General features: G+C 42.3%; 1 protein-coding gene across 1 annotated transcript in view; it reads left to right on the top strand.

Annotated features, from left to right (window-relative positions):
- rbms2a (RNA binding motif, single stranded interacting protein 2a) overlaps positions 1-12952 on the top strand; it is a 59824-nt gene extending 46872 nt beyond the window's left edge. The window contains exons 5-14 of the mRNA XM_056252500.1: positions 3878-4035; positions 4586-4665; positions 4757-4866; positions 4973-5016; positions 5185-5278; positions 8272-8322; positions 8396-8506; positions 10581-10658; positions 10748-10835; positions 11941-12952. Coding sequence (XP_056108475.1) covers positions 3878-4035; positions 4586-4665; positions 4757-4866; positions 4973-5016; positions 5185-5278; positions 8272-8322; positions 8396-8506; positions 10581-10658; positions 10748-10828 — 807 coding nt within the window. The 3' untranslated portion in view covers positions 10829-10835; positions 11941-12952. The remainder of the gene's footprint in view (positions 1-3877; positions 4036-4585; positions 4666-4756; positions 4867-4972; positions 5017-5184; positions 5279-8271; positions 8323-8395; positions 8507-10580; positions 10659-10747; positions 10836-11940) is intronic.
- Positions 12953-14589: the final 1637 nt, after the last annotated feature.

Below are 14589 nucleotides of genomic sequence, written 5' to 3'. Positions count from 1 at the left end.
AATCCATCCATCCATTAAATCCATCCATCCACGAGTGACCTCTGACCCAACACATGACGAGTGACCTCTGACCAAACGCATGACGAGTGACCTCTGTCCCGACGCATGACGAGTGACCTCTGACCCGACGCATGACGATTGACCTCTGACCCAACGCTTGACGAGTGACCTCTGACCCAACGCATGACCAGTGACCTCTGACCCAACGCTTGACGAGTGACCTCTGACCCTACGCATGACGAGTCAGATGTAATCCATCCATCCATTAAATCCATCCATTAAATCCATCCATCCACGAGTGACCTCTGACCCAACACATGACGAGTGACCTCTGACCAAACGCATGACGAGTGACCTCTGACCCGACGCATGACGAGTGACCTCTGACCCAACACATGACGAGTGACCTCTGACCCGACGCATGACGAGTGACCTCTGACCCGACGCATGACGAGTGACCTCTGACCCGACGCATGACGAGTGACCTCTGTCTCGACGCATTACGAGTGACCTCTGACCCAACGCATGACGAGTGACCTCTGACACTACGCATGACCAGTCAGATGTAATCCATCCATCCATTAAATCCATCCATTAAATCCATCCATCCACGAGTGACCTCTGACCCAACACATGACGAGTGACCTCTGACCAAACGCATGACGAGTGACCTCTGTCCCGACGCATGACGAGTGACCTCTGACCCGACGCATGACGATTGACCTCTGACCCAACGCATGACGAGTGACATCTGACCCAACACATGACGAGTGACCTCTGACCCGACGCATGACGAGTGACCTCTGTCTCGACGCATTACGAGTGACCTCTGACCCAACGCATGACGAGTGACCTCTGACCCGACGCATGACGAGTGACCTCTGACCCGACGCATGACGAGTGACCTCTGACCCAACACATGACGAGTGACCTCTGACCCGACGCATGACGAGTGACCTCTGACCCAACACATGACGAGTGACATCTGACCCAACACATGACGAGTGACCTCTGACCCGACGCATGACGAGTGACCTCTGACCCAACACATGACGAGTGACCTCTGACCCAACACATGACGAGTGACCTCTGACCCAACACATGACGAGTGACCTCTGTCCCGACGCATGACGAGTTAGATGTCATCCATTCACGAGTGACCTCTGACCAAACACATGACGAGTGACCTCTGACCTAGCGCATGACGAGTGACCTCTGACCCGACGCTTGACGAGTCAGATGTAATCCATCCATTAAATCCATCCATCCATCCACGAGTGACCTCTGACCCAACACATGATGAGTGACCTCTGGCCCGATGCTTGACGAGTGACCTCTGACCCGACGCTTGACGTGTGACCTCTGACCCTACGCATGACGAGTGACCTCTGGCCCGACGCTTGACGAGTCAGATGTAATCCATCCATTAAATCCGTCCATCCATCCACGAGTGACCTCTGACCCGACGCTTGACGAGTCAGATGTAATCCATCCATTAAATCCATCCGTCCATCCACGAGTGACCTCTGACCCAACACATGACGAGTGACCTCTGACCCAACTCATGACGAGTGACCTCTGACCCGACACATGACGAGTGACCTCTGACCCAACGCATGACGAGTGACCTCTGACCCTACGCATAACGAGTCAGATGTAATCCATCCATTAAATCCGTCCATCCATCCACGAGTGGCCTCTAACCCGACGCTTGACGAGTGGCCTCTGACCCGACGTTTGACGAGTGGCCTCTGACCCGATGCTTGACGAGTGGCCTCTGACCCGACGCTTGACGAGTGACCTCTGACCCGATGCTTGACGAGTGGCCTCTGACCCGACGCTTGACGAGTGACCTCTGACCCAATGCTTGACGAGTGGCCTCTGACCCGACGCTTGACGAGTGGCCTCTGACCCGACGCTTGACGAGTGACCTCTGACCCGATGCTTGACGAGTGGCCTCTGACCCGACGCTTGACGAGTGACCTCTGACCCAATGCTTGACGAGTGACCTCTGACCCTACGCATGACGAGTGGCCTCTGAGCCGACGCTTGACGAGTGACCTCTGACCCTACGCATGACGAGTGGCCTCTGAGCCGACGCTTGACGAGTGACCTCTGACCCGACGCTTGACGAGTGACCTCTGACCCGACGCTTGACGAGTGGCCTCTGACCCGACGCTTGACGAGTGACCTCTGACCCGACGCTTGACGAGTGACCTCTGACCCGACGCTTGACGAGTGACCTCTGACCCGACGCATGATGAGTGACCTCTGGCCCGACGCTTGACGAGTCAGATGTAATCCATCCATTAAATCCATCCGTCCATCCACGAGTGACCTCTGACCCAACACATGACGAGTGACCTCTGACCCAACACATGACGAGTGACCTCTGACCTAACGCATGACGAGTGACCTCTGACCCGACGCTTGACGAGTGGCCTCTGACCCGACGCTTGACGAGTGGCCTCTGACCCGACGCTTGACGAGTGACCTCTGACCCAACACATGACGAGTGGCCTCTGACCTAACGCATGACGAGTGACCTCTGACCCAACGCATGATGAGTGACCTCTGACCCTACGCATAACGAGTCAGATGTAATCCATCCATTAAATCCGTCCATCCATCCACGAGTGGCCTCTGACCCGACGTTTGACGAGTGGCCTCTGACCCGACGCTTGACGAGTGGCCTCTGACCCGACGCTTGACGAGTGACCTCTGACCCGACGCTTGACGAGTGACCTCTGACCCGACGCTTGACGAGTGGCCTCTGACCCGACGCTTGACGAGTGGCCTCTGACCCGACGCTTGACGAGTGGCCTCTGACCCGACGTTTGACGAGTGGCCTCTGACCCGACGCTTGACGAGTGACCTCTGACCCGACGCTTGACGAGTGGCCTCTGACCCGACGCTTGACGAGTGACCTCTGACCCGACGCTTGACGAGTGACCTCTGACCCGACGCTTGACGAGTGACCTCTGACCCGACGCTTGACGAGTGACCTCTGACCCGACGCTTGACGAGTGGCCTCTGACCCGACGCTTGACGAGTGGCCTCTGACCCGACGTTTGACGAGTGGCCTCTGACCCGACGCTTGACGAGTGACCTCTGACCCGACGCTTGACGAGTGGCCTCTGACCCGACGCTTGACGAGTGACCTCTGACCCGACGCTTGACGAGTGACCTCTGACCCGACGCTTGACGAGTGACCTCTGACCCGACGCTTGACGAGTGGCCTCTGACCCGACGCTTGACGAGTGGCCTCTGACCCGACGTTTGACGAGTGGCCTCTGACCCGACGCTTGACGAGTGACCTCTGACCCGACGCTTGACGAGTGGCCTCTGACCCGACGCTTGACGAGTGACCTCTGACCCGACGCTTGACGAGTGACCTCTGACCCGACGCTTGACGAGTGACCTCTGACCCGACGCTTGACGAGTGACCTCTGACCCGACGCTTGACGAGTGGCCTCTGACCCGACGCTTGACGAGTGACCTCTGACCCGACGCTTGACGAGTGGCCTCTGACCCGACGCTTGACGAGTGGCCTCTGACCCGACGCTTGACGAGTGGCCTCTAACCCGACGCTTGACAAGTGGCAATCACATGAGCCCAGAATATGACTGCAACAAATTAACTGGTGGAGGGATTTGTTTATAATGCTTTTCAACAGAAAAACACTTTTCGAGAAATTGAGCTTTGCGTCTATATTCTGTGTTCATCTACTCGCCTGTACTTATAATTAATAAGGTGTATATTGAATTTGGTCTTTTACTATGGTGGGTGTTCCTATAAAGGTGTGATGTCACGTGAAAACTATGAATTGTACGACTGATTAGTCCCGTCAGATGTAATTTCTGCATTTTATTTCCAGCAACAGGAGCAGGATCCCACTAACCTATACATCTCTAACCTGCCCGTGTCCATGGACGAGCAGGAGCTGGAGGCCATGCTCAAATCCTTCGGTCAGGTCATTTCCACTCGCATCTTACGGGACGCTAACGGGACCAGCAGAGGAGTCGGCTTCGCTAGGTGCTTAATCCATCACTCCATCCATCCATCTATTAAATCCATCCATACATCTATTAAATCCATCCATACATTAAATCCATCCATCCATCCATCCATCTATTAAATCCATCCATCCATCCATCCATTAAATCCATCCATCCATCCATACATACATACATTAAATCCATCCATCCATCCATCTATTAAATCCATTAAATCCATCTATTAAATCCATTAAATCCATCCATTAAATCCATCCATCCATTAAATCCATCCATCCATCCATTAAATCCATCCATCCAGTAAATCCATCCATCCATCCATTAAATCCATCCATCCAGTAAATCCATCCATCCATCCATTAAATCCATCCATTAAATCCATCCATCCATTAAATCCATCCATCCATCCATTAAATTCATCCATCCATAATATTTCATTCAGGGATATTCCTACCTTTACCATCTTTTATGTGTGAAATACATATGTTCGAACATAAAAATAAAGCTGATAAATGAATTTCACAACTTTTCCCACCATTTATTAGTCTATCCATGTCTTTGTATATCAGGATGGAATCTACAGAGAAGTGTGAAGCCATCATTCAGCATTTTAATGGAAAATATATCAAAACCCCACCAGGAGTGCCAGGTAGACAATATATATTTTATTTATTTGATATAAATTCCAATTAAAGAAAATTTAAAACTAATATTTTGGTTTCTGGTCGCTTCGACTGTAGTACCTTCAGAACCGTTGTTATGCAAGTTTGCTGACGGAGGACAAAAGAAGCGACAGAACCAGACAAAGTACCTACAGAACGGTCGACCCTGGCATAGAGACGGTGATACGGTACGAGCGAACATTTATGTATTGGTATTTATATTTACATATGCGAGTATTCATACAGACCCTGTGCATTTGATGTAAAGTTAATCATATTCATTTCCACGTTCAGGGAGGAATGACGCTCACATACGACCCAACAGCCTTACAGAACGGGTGAGAACAGACACTCAAAGCCTGTTTCAATGCATCGGCCATTTACTCTGTATATTAAAAATGCTTGTTTATTTGCCTATATATCATCACAATATTACTGCTTTTTAACTGAACATCTAACTTAAGTGCTGGTGTTTAAGCTTGATTGTTTTTGCTGATTATTTTCAGGTTTTATTCTTCTCCGTACAGCATCGCTCCAAACAGAATGATCGCTCAGACATCTCTGTCTCCATACATGCAATCACAATTACCGTCCTACCAGGTGAGCGTCATTAAAGAGGACCGATTATGCTTTTTTCCTTGTTCATCTCTCTTTAGTGTGTAATGTTGCTGTTTGAGCATTTAAAAGCTCTGCAAAGTTCTTAAAGTCCCCCTGTAGGCAATCATTTTATCCCTTAAAAATCATCTTTGATCACCAAAATGACATATTTAAATGTTTTTTCATTTAAAAAATATTCGTCATGCCTATCTTGAATGTAACTCGACACCCTTGCCTCATTTAGTATGTGCGGTTCTATGAATATGCAAATGAGCCCCGCCTCCACTCACTCACTCAGCTCAGAGATCCTCTGGTTGACAATCCCACGTTGATCTGATTGGTTACAAGGTCGTTTGTGACGTCAGAAACACCAGCGATTTCAAACCGTGTTTTTGAGACTGTCTTTGGTTCACTGCAGTTTTAAGCAGAAAATACTCAGCAATGCTGTGGACTTTATGAATTTACACATGGTTTGTCTTAAAGCATATTAAAAACACCACATAGACACATAAACAACATTAAAAGCTGGATTTTCACCACAATGGGACTTTAAGTCCCTCCAGCGGGAGTTCTTCTCTATATCAGTGTCAGTGTTTCTGAACTCCCTGAAACGTCTTGAGCTTCTTCCGGGAACGAACACGTCACAATATTCCTCATTTAAATAATTCATACGCAGAATAAAGGGGCGGGGCCTGGTTGAGTTAGTTAGTAGTGAGTTGAAAATGGCGGTTATGGAAAGAGGCGGGACATTTCCCAAACACACTCGAATCGCTCGACCAATCACAACATACTGCTCCAGCCGACCAATCAGAGCACAGTGTGCTTTTCAGAAGGAGGAGCTTCATAGAGACAGGAACTAAACAGAGCGTTACTGACAGACTGGGAAGAGAGGAGCTGCAACAATGGAGAATATGAGGAAAATAATCAACATTCAAGCGGGAAAACCTGTTCTAGTAGAGCCTAAAAACAACATCAAGACTTTGTAAAATGGCATAAGAGGTGCTGTTTCAACATACTTAAACATCAGTTCTCTGTACACATACTCACACAAATATTATAGAGGAAAAAAGTTTTTTGTGCAATATTAATCAAATCACATTAACACACTTTTACTGATTTACTGATGATGCTTTCCTACAGCAACGTCTTCTGTTAACTTACTCGTTCACTCAGTGGTCTTACTCTTCCATGTCTGAGCAGACCTTCATTTCTGATCACATTTCTGAATGTCAATCCAGATTAGATTTTTTCATTTTGTAGAGATACTGAGCTCAGTCTGAGCGTGTGCCAAAGCCGACAGCAGCCAGATGGAAACTCACAGTGACTCAGCAAGCGTTGAGGAGAATATCAGACCGCAGGGGCTTGTGGGAATTCTGACACCTTATTGAGTCCTGATGGATGAACAGGCAAAAGCTAATACTGTTCGCTGAGGTCCTGTAGGTCTGACATGTGTGTTTAAAGCACACTGAATGGCCCTTTAGACAGAGAAATGATGCTACAGCTCAGTCTGCTAGCATTTAAGGACGGCTGGTGGGTTTTAAAATAAAGAGGCATATAAAATTTGAGCGGTCGAATCCCCTCCCAAGGATTTAATTTGACTGCTTTAAAATTGCTTTTTTGGTCACTTTTAGGCAGAAAATTTACAGAAAACGACACATATACAGCAAGACAATAACAAAATAATTTATGTAATTTACGTCTCGTCGATGATTGGTTGATATACAACGGAGGTATAGCCTCTGGCAAATTCGCTGCCATATACAGTGAAATACTCGATGGTGATTGGCTATTTTTTATTTTCTTATCAATGGAGGCACAAATCTCCAGCTAAATATTAAAGGAATAGCAGACCCAAACATTTAAATCATCATCATTCATTGCATCCTTTTTTTGTGTCACATTTATAAAAGTTTTGTGTCTTAAGTTTTTTTTTTTTTTTTTTCATAATGTTTTCAAAAGAAGTCGCTTCTGCTCACCAAAGCTGCATTTATTTGATCAGAAATACAGTAAGAAATAATTTTGAAATATCATTACAATTTAAAACAGCTGTTTTCTATGTGAATATATAGTATAGTAAAGTGTAATTTATTCCTGTGATCAAAGCTGAATGTTCATGTCACATGATCCTTCAGAAATCATTCTAATATGATGACATTTGTGCCGTTTTTGCTGCTTAATATTTTTTATGGAAACCGTGGAACACTACCATTAAAACATGTGTTTATTGTCAAAAGTGACAGTGAAGACCTTCATAATGTTACAAAAGATTTCTTTTTCAAATAAATGCTGTTTATTGAACTTTATATTCCTGAATCCTGAAAAACATTTATCATTTTTAAGTTGATTAAAAAAAATTAAGCAGCAAAACTTAAAAAAAATTGTAATAATAATAATAAGAACCATTAATTATAATTGAGCAATTATTGATGATAACTGAGCAGTAATTGTTTTTTTCTGAGCATCAAATCATAATATTAGAGTGATTTCTGAAGGATCATGTGACACTGAAGACTGGAGTAATGATGCTGAAAATTCAGCTTTGATCACAGGAATACATTACAGTTTAACATATATTCACATAGAAAACATTTGTTTAAAATTGTAATCATATTTCACTATTTTTACTGTATTTTGATCAAATAAATGCAGCCTTGGTGAGCAGAAGAGACTTCTTTCAAAAACATGAAAATTCTTAATTATTTCAAACTTTTGTAGCCTATGTATGTGCATAAAGGCTATTTTTAGATGCAAACCCCTGTCCCAGTCACGAATGGTACCATCTGGCATTAAATGAGCAGCATATGAATCCAGATGCACTGTGGGAGATAGCTCATTAATATTGGCTGGTATGGTGCATTTGAATTCAGGCCCAGTATTCCCAGTGCCTGCTGTGTGATTCTGTGAGTCTGAAGTGTTGAGAGGTACAGGGCAGTTTGCATGGGACAGGTTCCGTCGGAGAAATGATATATCCATGTTGTTTGTGTCTGGATCCACAGATGCACAGCCCGTCCTGGATGCATCATCAGTCGTACCTCATGCAGCCCGCAGTGAGTGTCACTTATGCTGTACTGTAGCTTTACACGCATCTTCTCTGTTTATAACATCTCTCTCTGTGCGTAGGGGACCGTTCTGACTCAAGCTATGGATCACCCGATGTCCCTTCAGCCCACGTCTATGATGGGACCCCTGACCCAGCAGCTGGGTCACCTGTCTCTCGGCAGCGCCGGCACGGTTCGCTCTTTCACCTTTCATTGATCCTCAACAGGAGTTTGTCTTTAGGGGCTTTCTCAACTAGAACTATTGGTTAGACTTTATTTGAAGGGGTGTGCATAAGACTGACATAACACCTTCATAATGACATGACACGTCATGAATATGAAGGAGGTTTTATGCATGTTTATGACAACTGTCATTAAGTGTCATTCGCTCAATTATAACATTTTTAATGCAAAAATGACATTGTTTGAGATGTCTTTGTTATGACAACTTGACATTACCAAGACAACATAAATTGTCATAAATAGGTCATAAACATGACATAGCAGATTAATTATCAAACTTAAGAAAGCACTTAGTTTTATGGGTTAACATTACATTAAACTGCCAGGTGGTTGGTTTTGACATTGGCTTTGGTATTGGTTTATGTCAAGGTGTCATAACAAAGACATCTCAAACAATGTCATATTTGAATTAAAAATGTCATAATTAAGCAAATAACACTTAATGACAGTTGTCATAAATATGCATATAACCTCCTTCATTTTCATGACATGTTTCATGTCATGATTATGAAGGTGTCATGTCAGTCTTATGCACACCCCTTCAAGTAAAGTGTTACCGAACTTTTTAACTATTGGCGGAAGTTCCCGGATTTTGCCGTGTTTGTTCACACCACAGGAACAGGGAACGATTTTAGTTCTAGAAATGCCTTTTGGAGGAACTAATTTAGCTCCTTCTTCAGAGTCGGGGCTAACCCAGGACTATAGGAACTACCAGTGACGTTAGTGTTCGCTGATTGGCCGAATGCATGCGAAACACCAGCATTTTTTAAAAAGCAGTGTAAACACACAGATTATAGCAGCCTATATATTTACTCCAGAAAATTACTCTACGAAAACAGTGATAGACGGGCCTCTTAACATTTACGCTGAGGAGAAAATCCAAAGCGACTCTGAGGGGACCAAGAGAAACATAATTATGTATTTGTGCTCAGCTAGTGACATTGAGCATCAACCACACGGCATACGCTAATACCTTTTCATTACTGTCTTTCTGTATAACAGTTCTATCTAATACATCAGACAGGACTATTAAACAGATCGTAAACTAATGAACATGGAGAATGCGAGCGCTATGAGCTCAGGTTCTTGCGTTCTTAGCGCTGTCAAAATGAAAGTCACAAAAACTGTAGCGAATGCAACCAGGAAAATGTTCCTATGGGAATCTTTAGTTCTCAGGGAACCACCCTTCAGAACTACCTAGGAACGAAAGCCCCTTTTGTTTTAAAATCTAATTACTATTAAAGTGCCCCTATTAAGATTTTTGGGATATTCCCTTTCATGGAGTGTGTAATAGAGCTGTTTGTGACTGTAAAAGATCTGCAAAGTTTCACAGATCAGAGTGCAGATAAATGGAGTTTTTGTCTCCCGAAAGAAAGAAGTGATTCTGAACTGAAACGAGTCGTCAGTATTTCCAGTCTCACTTCCTGCTGAATCTGCGCAGGTTTGTAACAGATTTGCATAATGCCAGTCTATGTTCTTCATCGGCTGCCGTGAACAACGTCTACTTTGACCCTCAAACACTGTAGTTGTATCTGAGACTGGAAGAGTTTGGCTCGTGTTGTTCATGTGGAGAAGACGCTGTTTTCTGCTGACAAAGCAAATCCACTTTGATGAGATTGAAACGGTAAAACCGACGCCATCGTCACTGTTCGTATCACTGAGTATCAAGAGCTGAGGAAGATCCAGAGCTGAAACTCAGATATGATAATGAGCGTTTTGTTTCCAACACGATGACCAATCACAAAAGACTGGGCCATCTGACCAATCAGAGCAGAGCAGCTCTCAGAGAGGCGGGGTTTAGAGAGACTGAATCCTTGATGAACCGTTTCAAACACTGAGAGAAAAGAGCTGATGCTGCAATGGATATTATGAGGAAATTAAAGTGTTTTCTGAGCTTGTATGCGTGTAAACCTGTTGTAGGAGACGCCAGAACAACATTAGGAATCTTTAAAATAGCATAATAGGGGCACTTTAAAATGCAATGGAACGTTTTTAACCGTTGATTTTATTTATGTTGTCTACAGTATATTCCTAACACAGCTATGCAAGGAACGTACATCCCTCAGTACACCCCAGTGCCTCCCTCTAGTGTTACATTAGAGGTACGACAACCGTTCATCACACACACTGCTTTACATGATGAACTGCTTCATTACTTACATTTGATTCATTCTAATTCTGTGTGATGTAGGAAAACAGTGGACAACAGCAGCAGGTTTCCATGGAGACGCCTTCGGAACACACTAATTATTCCTATCAGCACAGCAAATGAAGCTATGGTAATACAACACGTAAAAGATGGGAAACATTCAGTGTGCTAGCTATCAAATGGCTGGTTTGGCACTGCGGCTTATATTTTTATGTTGGCTTGATAAAACTTTCAAACATGAACTCTTATAGAGTATTTAACTATCTTTTATCACTAGCCAAGCTTAGCAACTAGCCTAGGACATGCCAACACACCATGGTAAATCATGCTAGCAATGTGCTAATGCATGTTAGAAACATGTTACCAATGTGTCAAATCATGTTGGCAACAAACATGTTTAAAAACATGCAAGCAATGTGTAAAAAAAATGCTAGCAATGTGTTAGCAGTGTGTTAAATCATAGCAACATGCTAAGACATGTTAGGAATGTGCTGATTAATGCTAGAAACATGCTAGAAACACGTTAAAACATTCTAGCAATGTGTTAAATAATACTAGAAACATGCTATCAATGTGCTGAATCATGTCGGCAGCATGTTAAAACATTCTAGCAAGTGCTAATTCATGTTAGAAACATTCCAACACCATGATAAATCATACTAGCAACATGTTAACAATGTGCTAAGTTGTGCTAGCTATGTGCCAAATCATGTTAACAGTGTTAAAACATGATAGCAAAACACTTGTAAACATGTTAACTTGTAAATTTATGCTAGCAATGTGCTAAAACATGCTAGCAATGTGTTTATTCTTGATAAAAAAATGATAACATTGTGATAAATCATGTTAGCAACATGATAAAACATGTTAGCAATGTGCTAATTCATCCTAGAAACATACTAACAACATGTTAAATCATGCTAGCAACATGTTAAAAATGCTAGCAACATACCAGCAATGTGTTAAATGTTAGCAACATACGTGTAATGTGTTGGAACATGCTAGCAACTTGGTAAAACGTTAGAAATATGTTAAAACATGCTAAAACAGCAAGGTTTAAAACATGTTAGAAACATGTTAGCAATGAGTTAATAGAAAATTGGCAAATCTGAATTACAGTTTTTACAAGGCACTATACATAATCTCTCTCTCTCTCTCTCTCTCTCTCTCTCTCTCTCTCTCTCTCTCTCTCTCTCTCTCTCTCTCTCTCTCTCTCTCTCTCTCTCTCTCTGCAGGTGCTCTACAGTTCTGTGGACAATGGAAATCTCTCTGTGAGATTTGCAGATTTCCACAGAAGAGTAGCAGAGGGGATACGGATGACAAAAGAAGCTTGTATCTTTTGTAGAACAGAGTCCGAGAAGGACGTCACTCATCTTTTGTTCAACCCCTCTCTTCAGGTGTCACTCAGCCAACAGTGGGAGTCTGTGCAAAAGAGCTATCCCTTCATCTATTTTGATAACAAAACAGAAAAAGCATAAAAAAACAAAGATAATTTAGAAAAGGCTAAGGAAAACACAATGTGTTCTTTTATGCACGTAATGGCAAATTCTTATTTTTAAGAACTAATTCTTTAATATGGGAGGATGAGAAAAGAGAAACTAAAAACATGTCTTTTATTTTCTTTGTAAAATATGCAACTTTTTTTCTTTCGATTTGTTCCTTTTTTTCTTCCGTCAGCAGCAGTAAGATATTTTTGTACAGATTAAGATGCAAACAGTGCATTTTTGTCCTATTTTTAAGTTTGTCGTGTGATGTTCTGCTGAAGAAACCATTTAAAGCCACTTCTTCATGTCGTACCATTTTAAGAATCTATAAAGAAATAGTGATAAAATCACTCTAATTCGATCATCACTTCTCCGAAAGCATCAGACAATCATTAAATTATTATTTATTGAAAAAATTATCTTTTTTTGGTACATACCAGGGCAATACAGATTTGTCTTTCAAGTTCATATGAACTATTAGATGCAGAAATAGATCGAATATCTGATATTGTGAGATTATCCGGATATTTTTGATGCGCTTCAGCCGTTAAAGCTTTTTTAAACACAGTAATGGAAATGAACCAGATTTTTGTAGAAATGTGTTTTATGAGGGGCATTTTAAATCTAATGATTACCTGTGAAACAGTTTGTGCCTAACATTACAGTGTTCAGGATCAATTCATTTTTATTTAAAATATGAAAATGTAAAAAGTATAATTAATCATTTCTGTCTCCTCCCTTCATACTTTAGCTAAAATGTACATTTTTGGTGTATGTATTGCCACCAAATATTTCAGGTTTCCAAAAGCGTTGGAAATATGCATTGTAATGTACATAGTGTTTCATAAATATTACTTTTATTGGCTTACAGTACAAAGGTCTAGAGGAAGTGACATTAAGTGGTTTGTTAGTATCCAAAATATTTCATAAAGTGATGATAACATATTGACTTGATGAAGCTTCTCAATACAGGACCATCATAAATCAGCAATCTTTCTTCATGCTGTAATAGAGCATACAGCAGATATGTAATCAAACTCACCTGTCATTTAGACTTGAAGGAAAGATTCCCTGTTATGTTTACTGGTATGAATCTATTAAACACTTGCAGTGGGGCAAAATAACAAAGACAGGGGAAGAAACTCAAGGCATTTGTTATGCCGTTTTATTCAGTATTTTTGTCTCGTTTTCACTATACCTAAACGTACTAAAAGGAGACTCAGTCATGATTTATGATTTATGCTGGCCGATATGGCAGACATCTTGGACTTGTGTAGTGATGGGCGAAACACAGCTTCGTGAAGATTCAAAACCTTTGTGAATCATTTGTTTCGGACCAGTGATTCGGAACGCGTATCAAGTCATGTGATTCCAGTCAACAAGGCTTCGTTACATCACAACCGTCTAGAAATGTTTCTAAATTTCTATGGACCAACTTCAACATTTAAAAATAAGAATTGTAGTTAATAGTCACTTATTGGTCTGATTAACCAAGTTCTTAAACACATTTTATAAAATAGCACATATTATAAAGGCACTTCATATTCAATCGTGTTCGATATTTTGATAATTGCATTTAATAGATCATACTTTCAATAAAACATTTGCAATTGGTTTTTAAAAGTTTGTATGCACGTTTTGGCCGAGTTTTCGCTGTTCTGACCAGCAGGGGTCTCCAGTGTGTGGCGTTTCGAGCGATTCAAGCCAGTGAATCATTTTGTGAATCAATTGGTTCAGTTGATTCAAAGTTTAGAAAAGCTTTGTTTCTCCCGTCATGTGATCTTAAATTGTTGGCCTAATTGAGTCAACCTACTTACTGTATAAGAAAAACAGCGTAATTTTTATCCGAAAGTAATATTAATTTCTTTAGTCGTCCTTTTTTGACGTTTATTTTTACTATGCCGAATATATATATATTAAAACCAGGGCTTGACATTAACTTTTTTGCTCACCAGCCCCTGTGGCTAGTGGTTTTCCAAAGTTACGAGCCTCTCAGCATTTTCACTGGCCACAATCTTGACATGGGGGGAAAACTGCCATATAGATATTTTTAATATTATCTCATAATTTGGCATCAGGAATATTAGGCTGCTGTCACTTTAAGACCTGCCACGTTACACATGGCTTTATTTCTCAACTGCTTACTTTCACTTAAAACCTAACTGACTGTTTACCCGTGAACACTCGCCAAGACCAGCATTTTGACATTATTGTGTGTGTATTTGACTGTTTAAGCGCAACAAGCGGTGAAAAAGAACTCGGTTTAGTTCTGAGTGGCGGCTTTATGTGCTGGTTTGATCTCAAAACCTGCGGGAATGAGTCAAATTATGCACAATATGTGCAATCCCACGCTGTAATTCAAGCCCTGTAACACCAACAATGTTCATCCGGAGAAAATGA

The sequence above is a fragment of the Rhinichthys klamathensis genome, unplaced genomic scaffold, assembly GCF_029890125.1.
Source record: "Rhinichthys klamathensis goyatoka isolate OS25496 unplaced genomic scaffold, OSU_Roscu_1.1 h1tg000095l_1, whole genome shotgun sequence".
Taxonomy (NCBI): Eukaryota; Metazoa; Chordata; class Actinopteri; order Cypriniformes; family Leuciscidae; genus Rhinichthys; species Rhinichthys klamathensis.
This window is presented reverse-complemented; position numbering and strand designations above follow the sequence as displayed.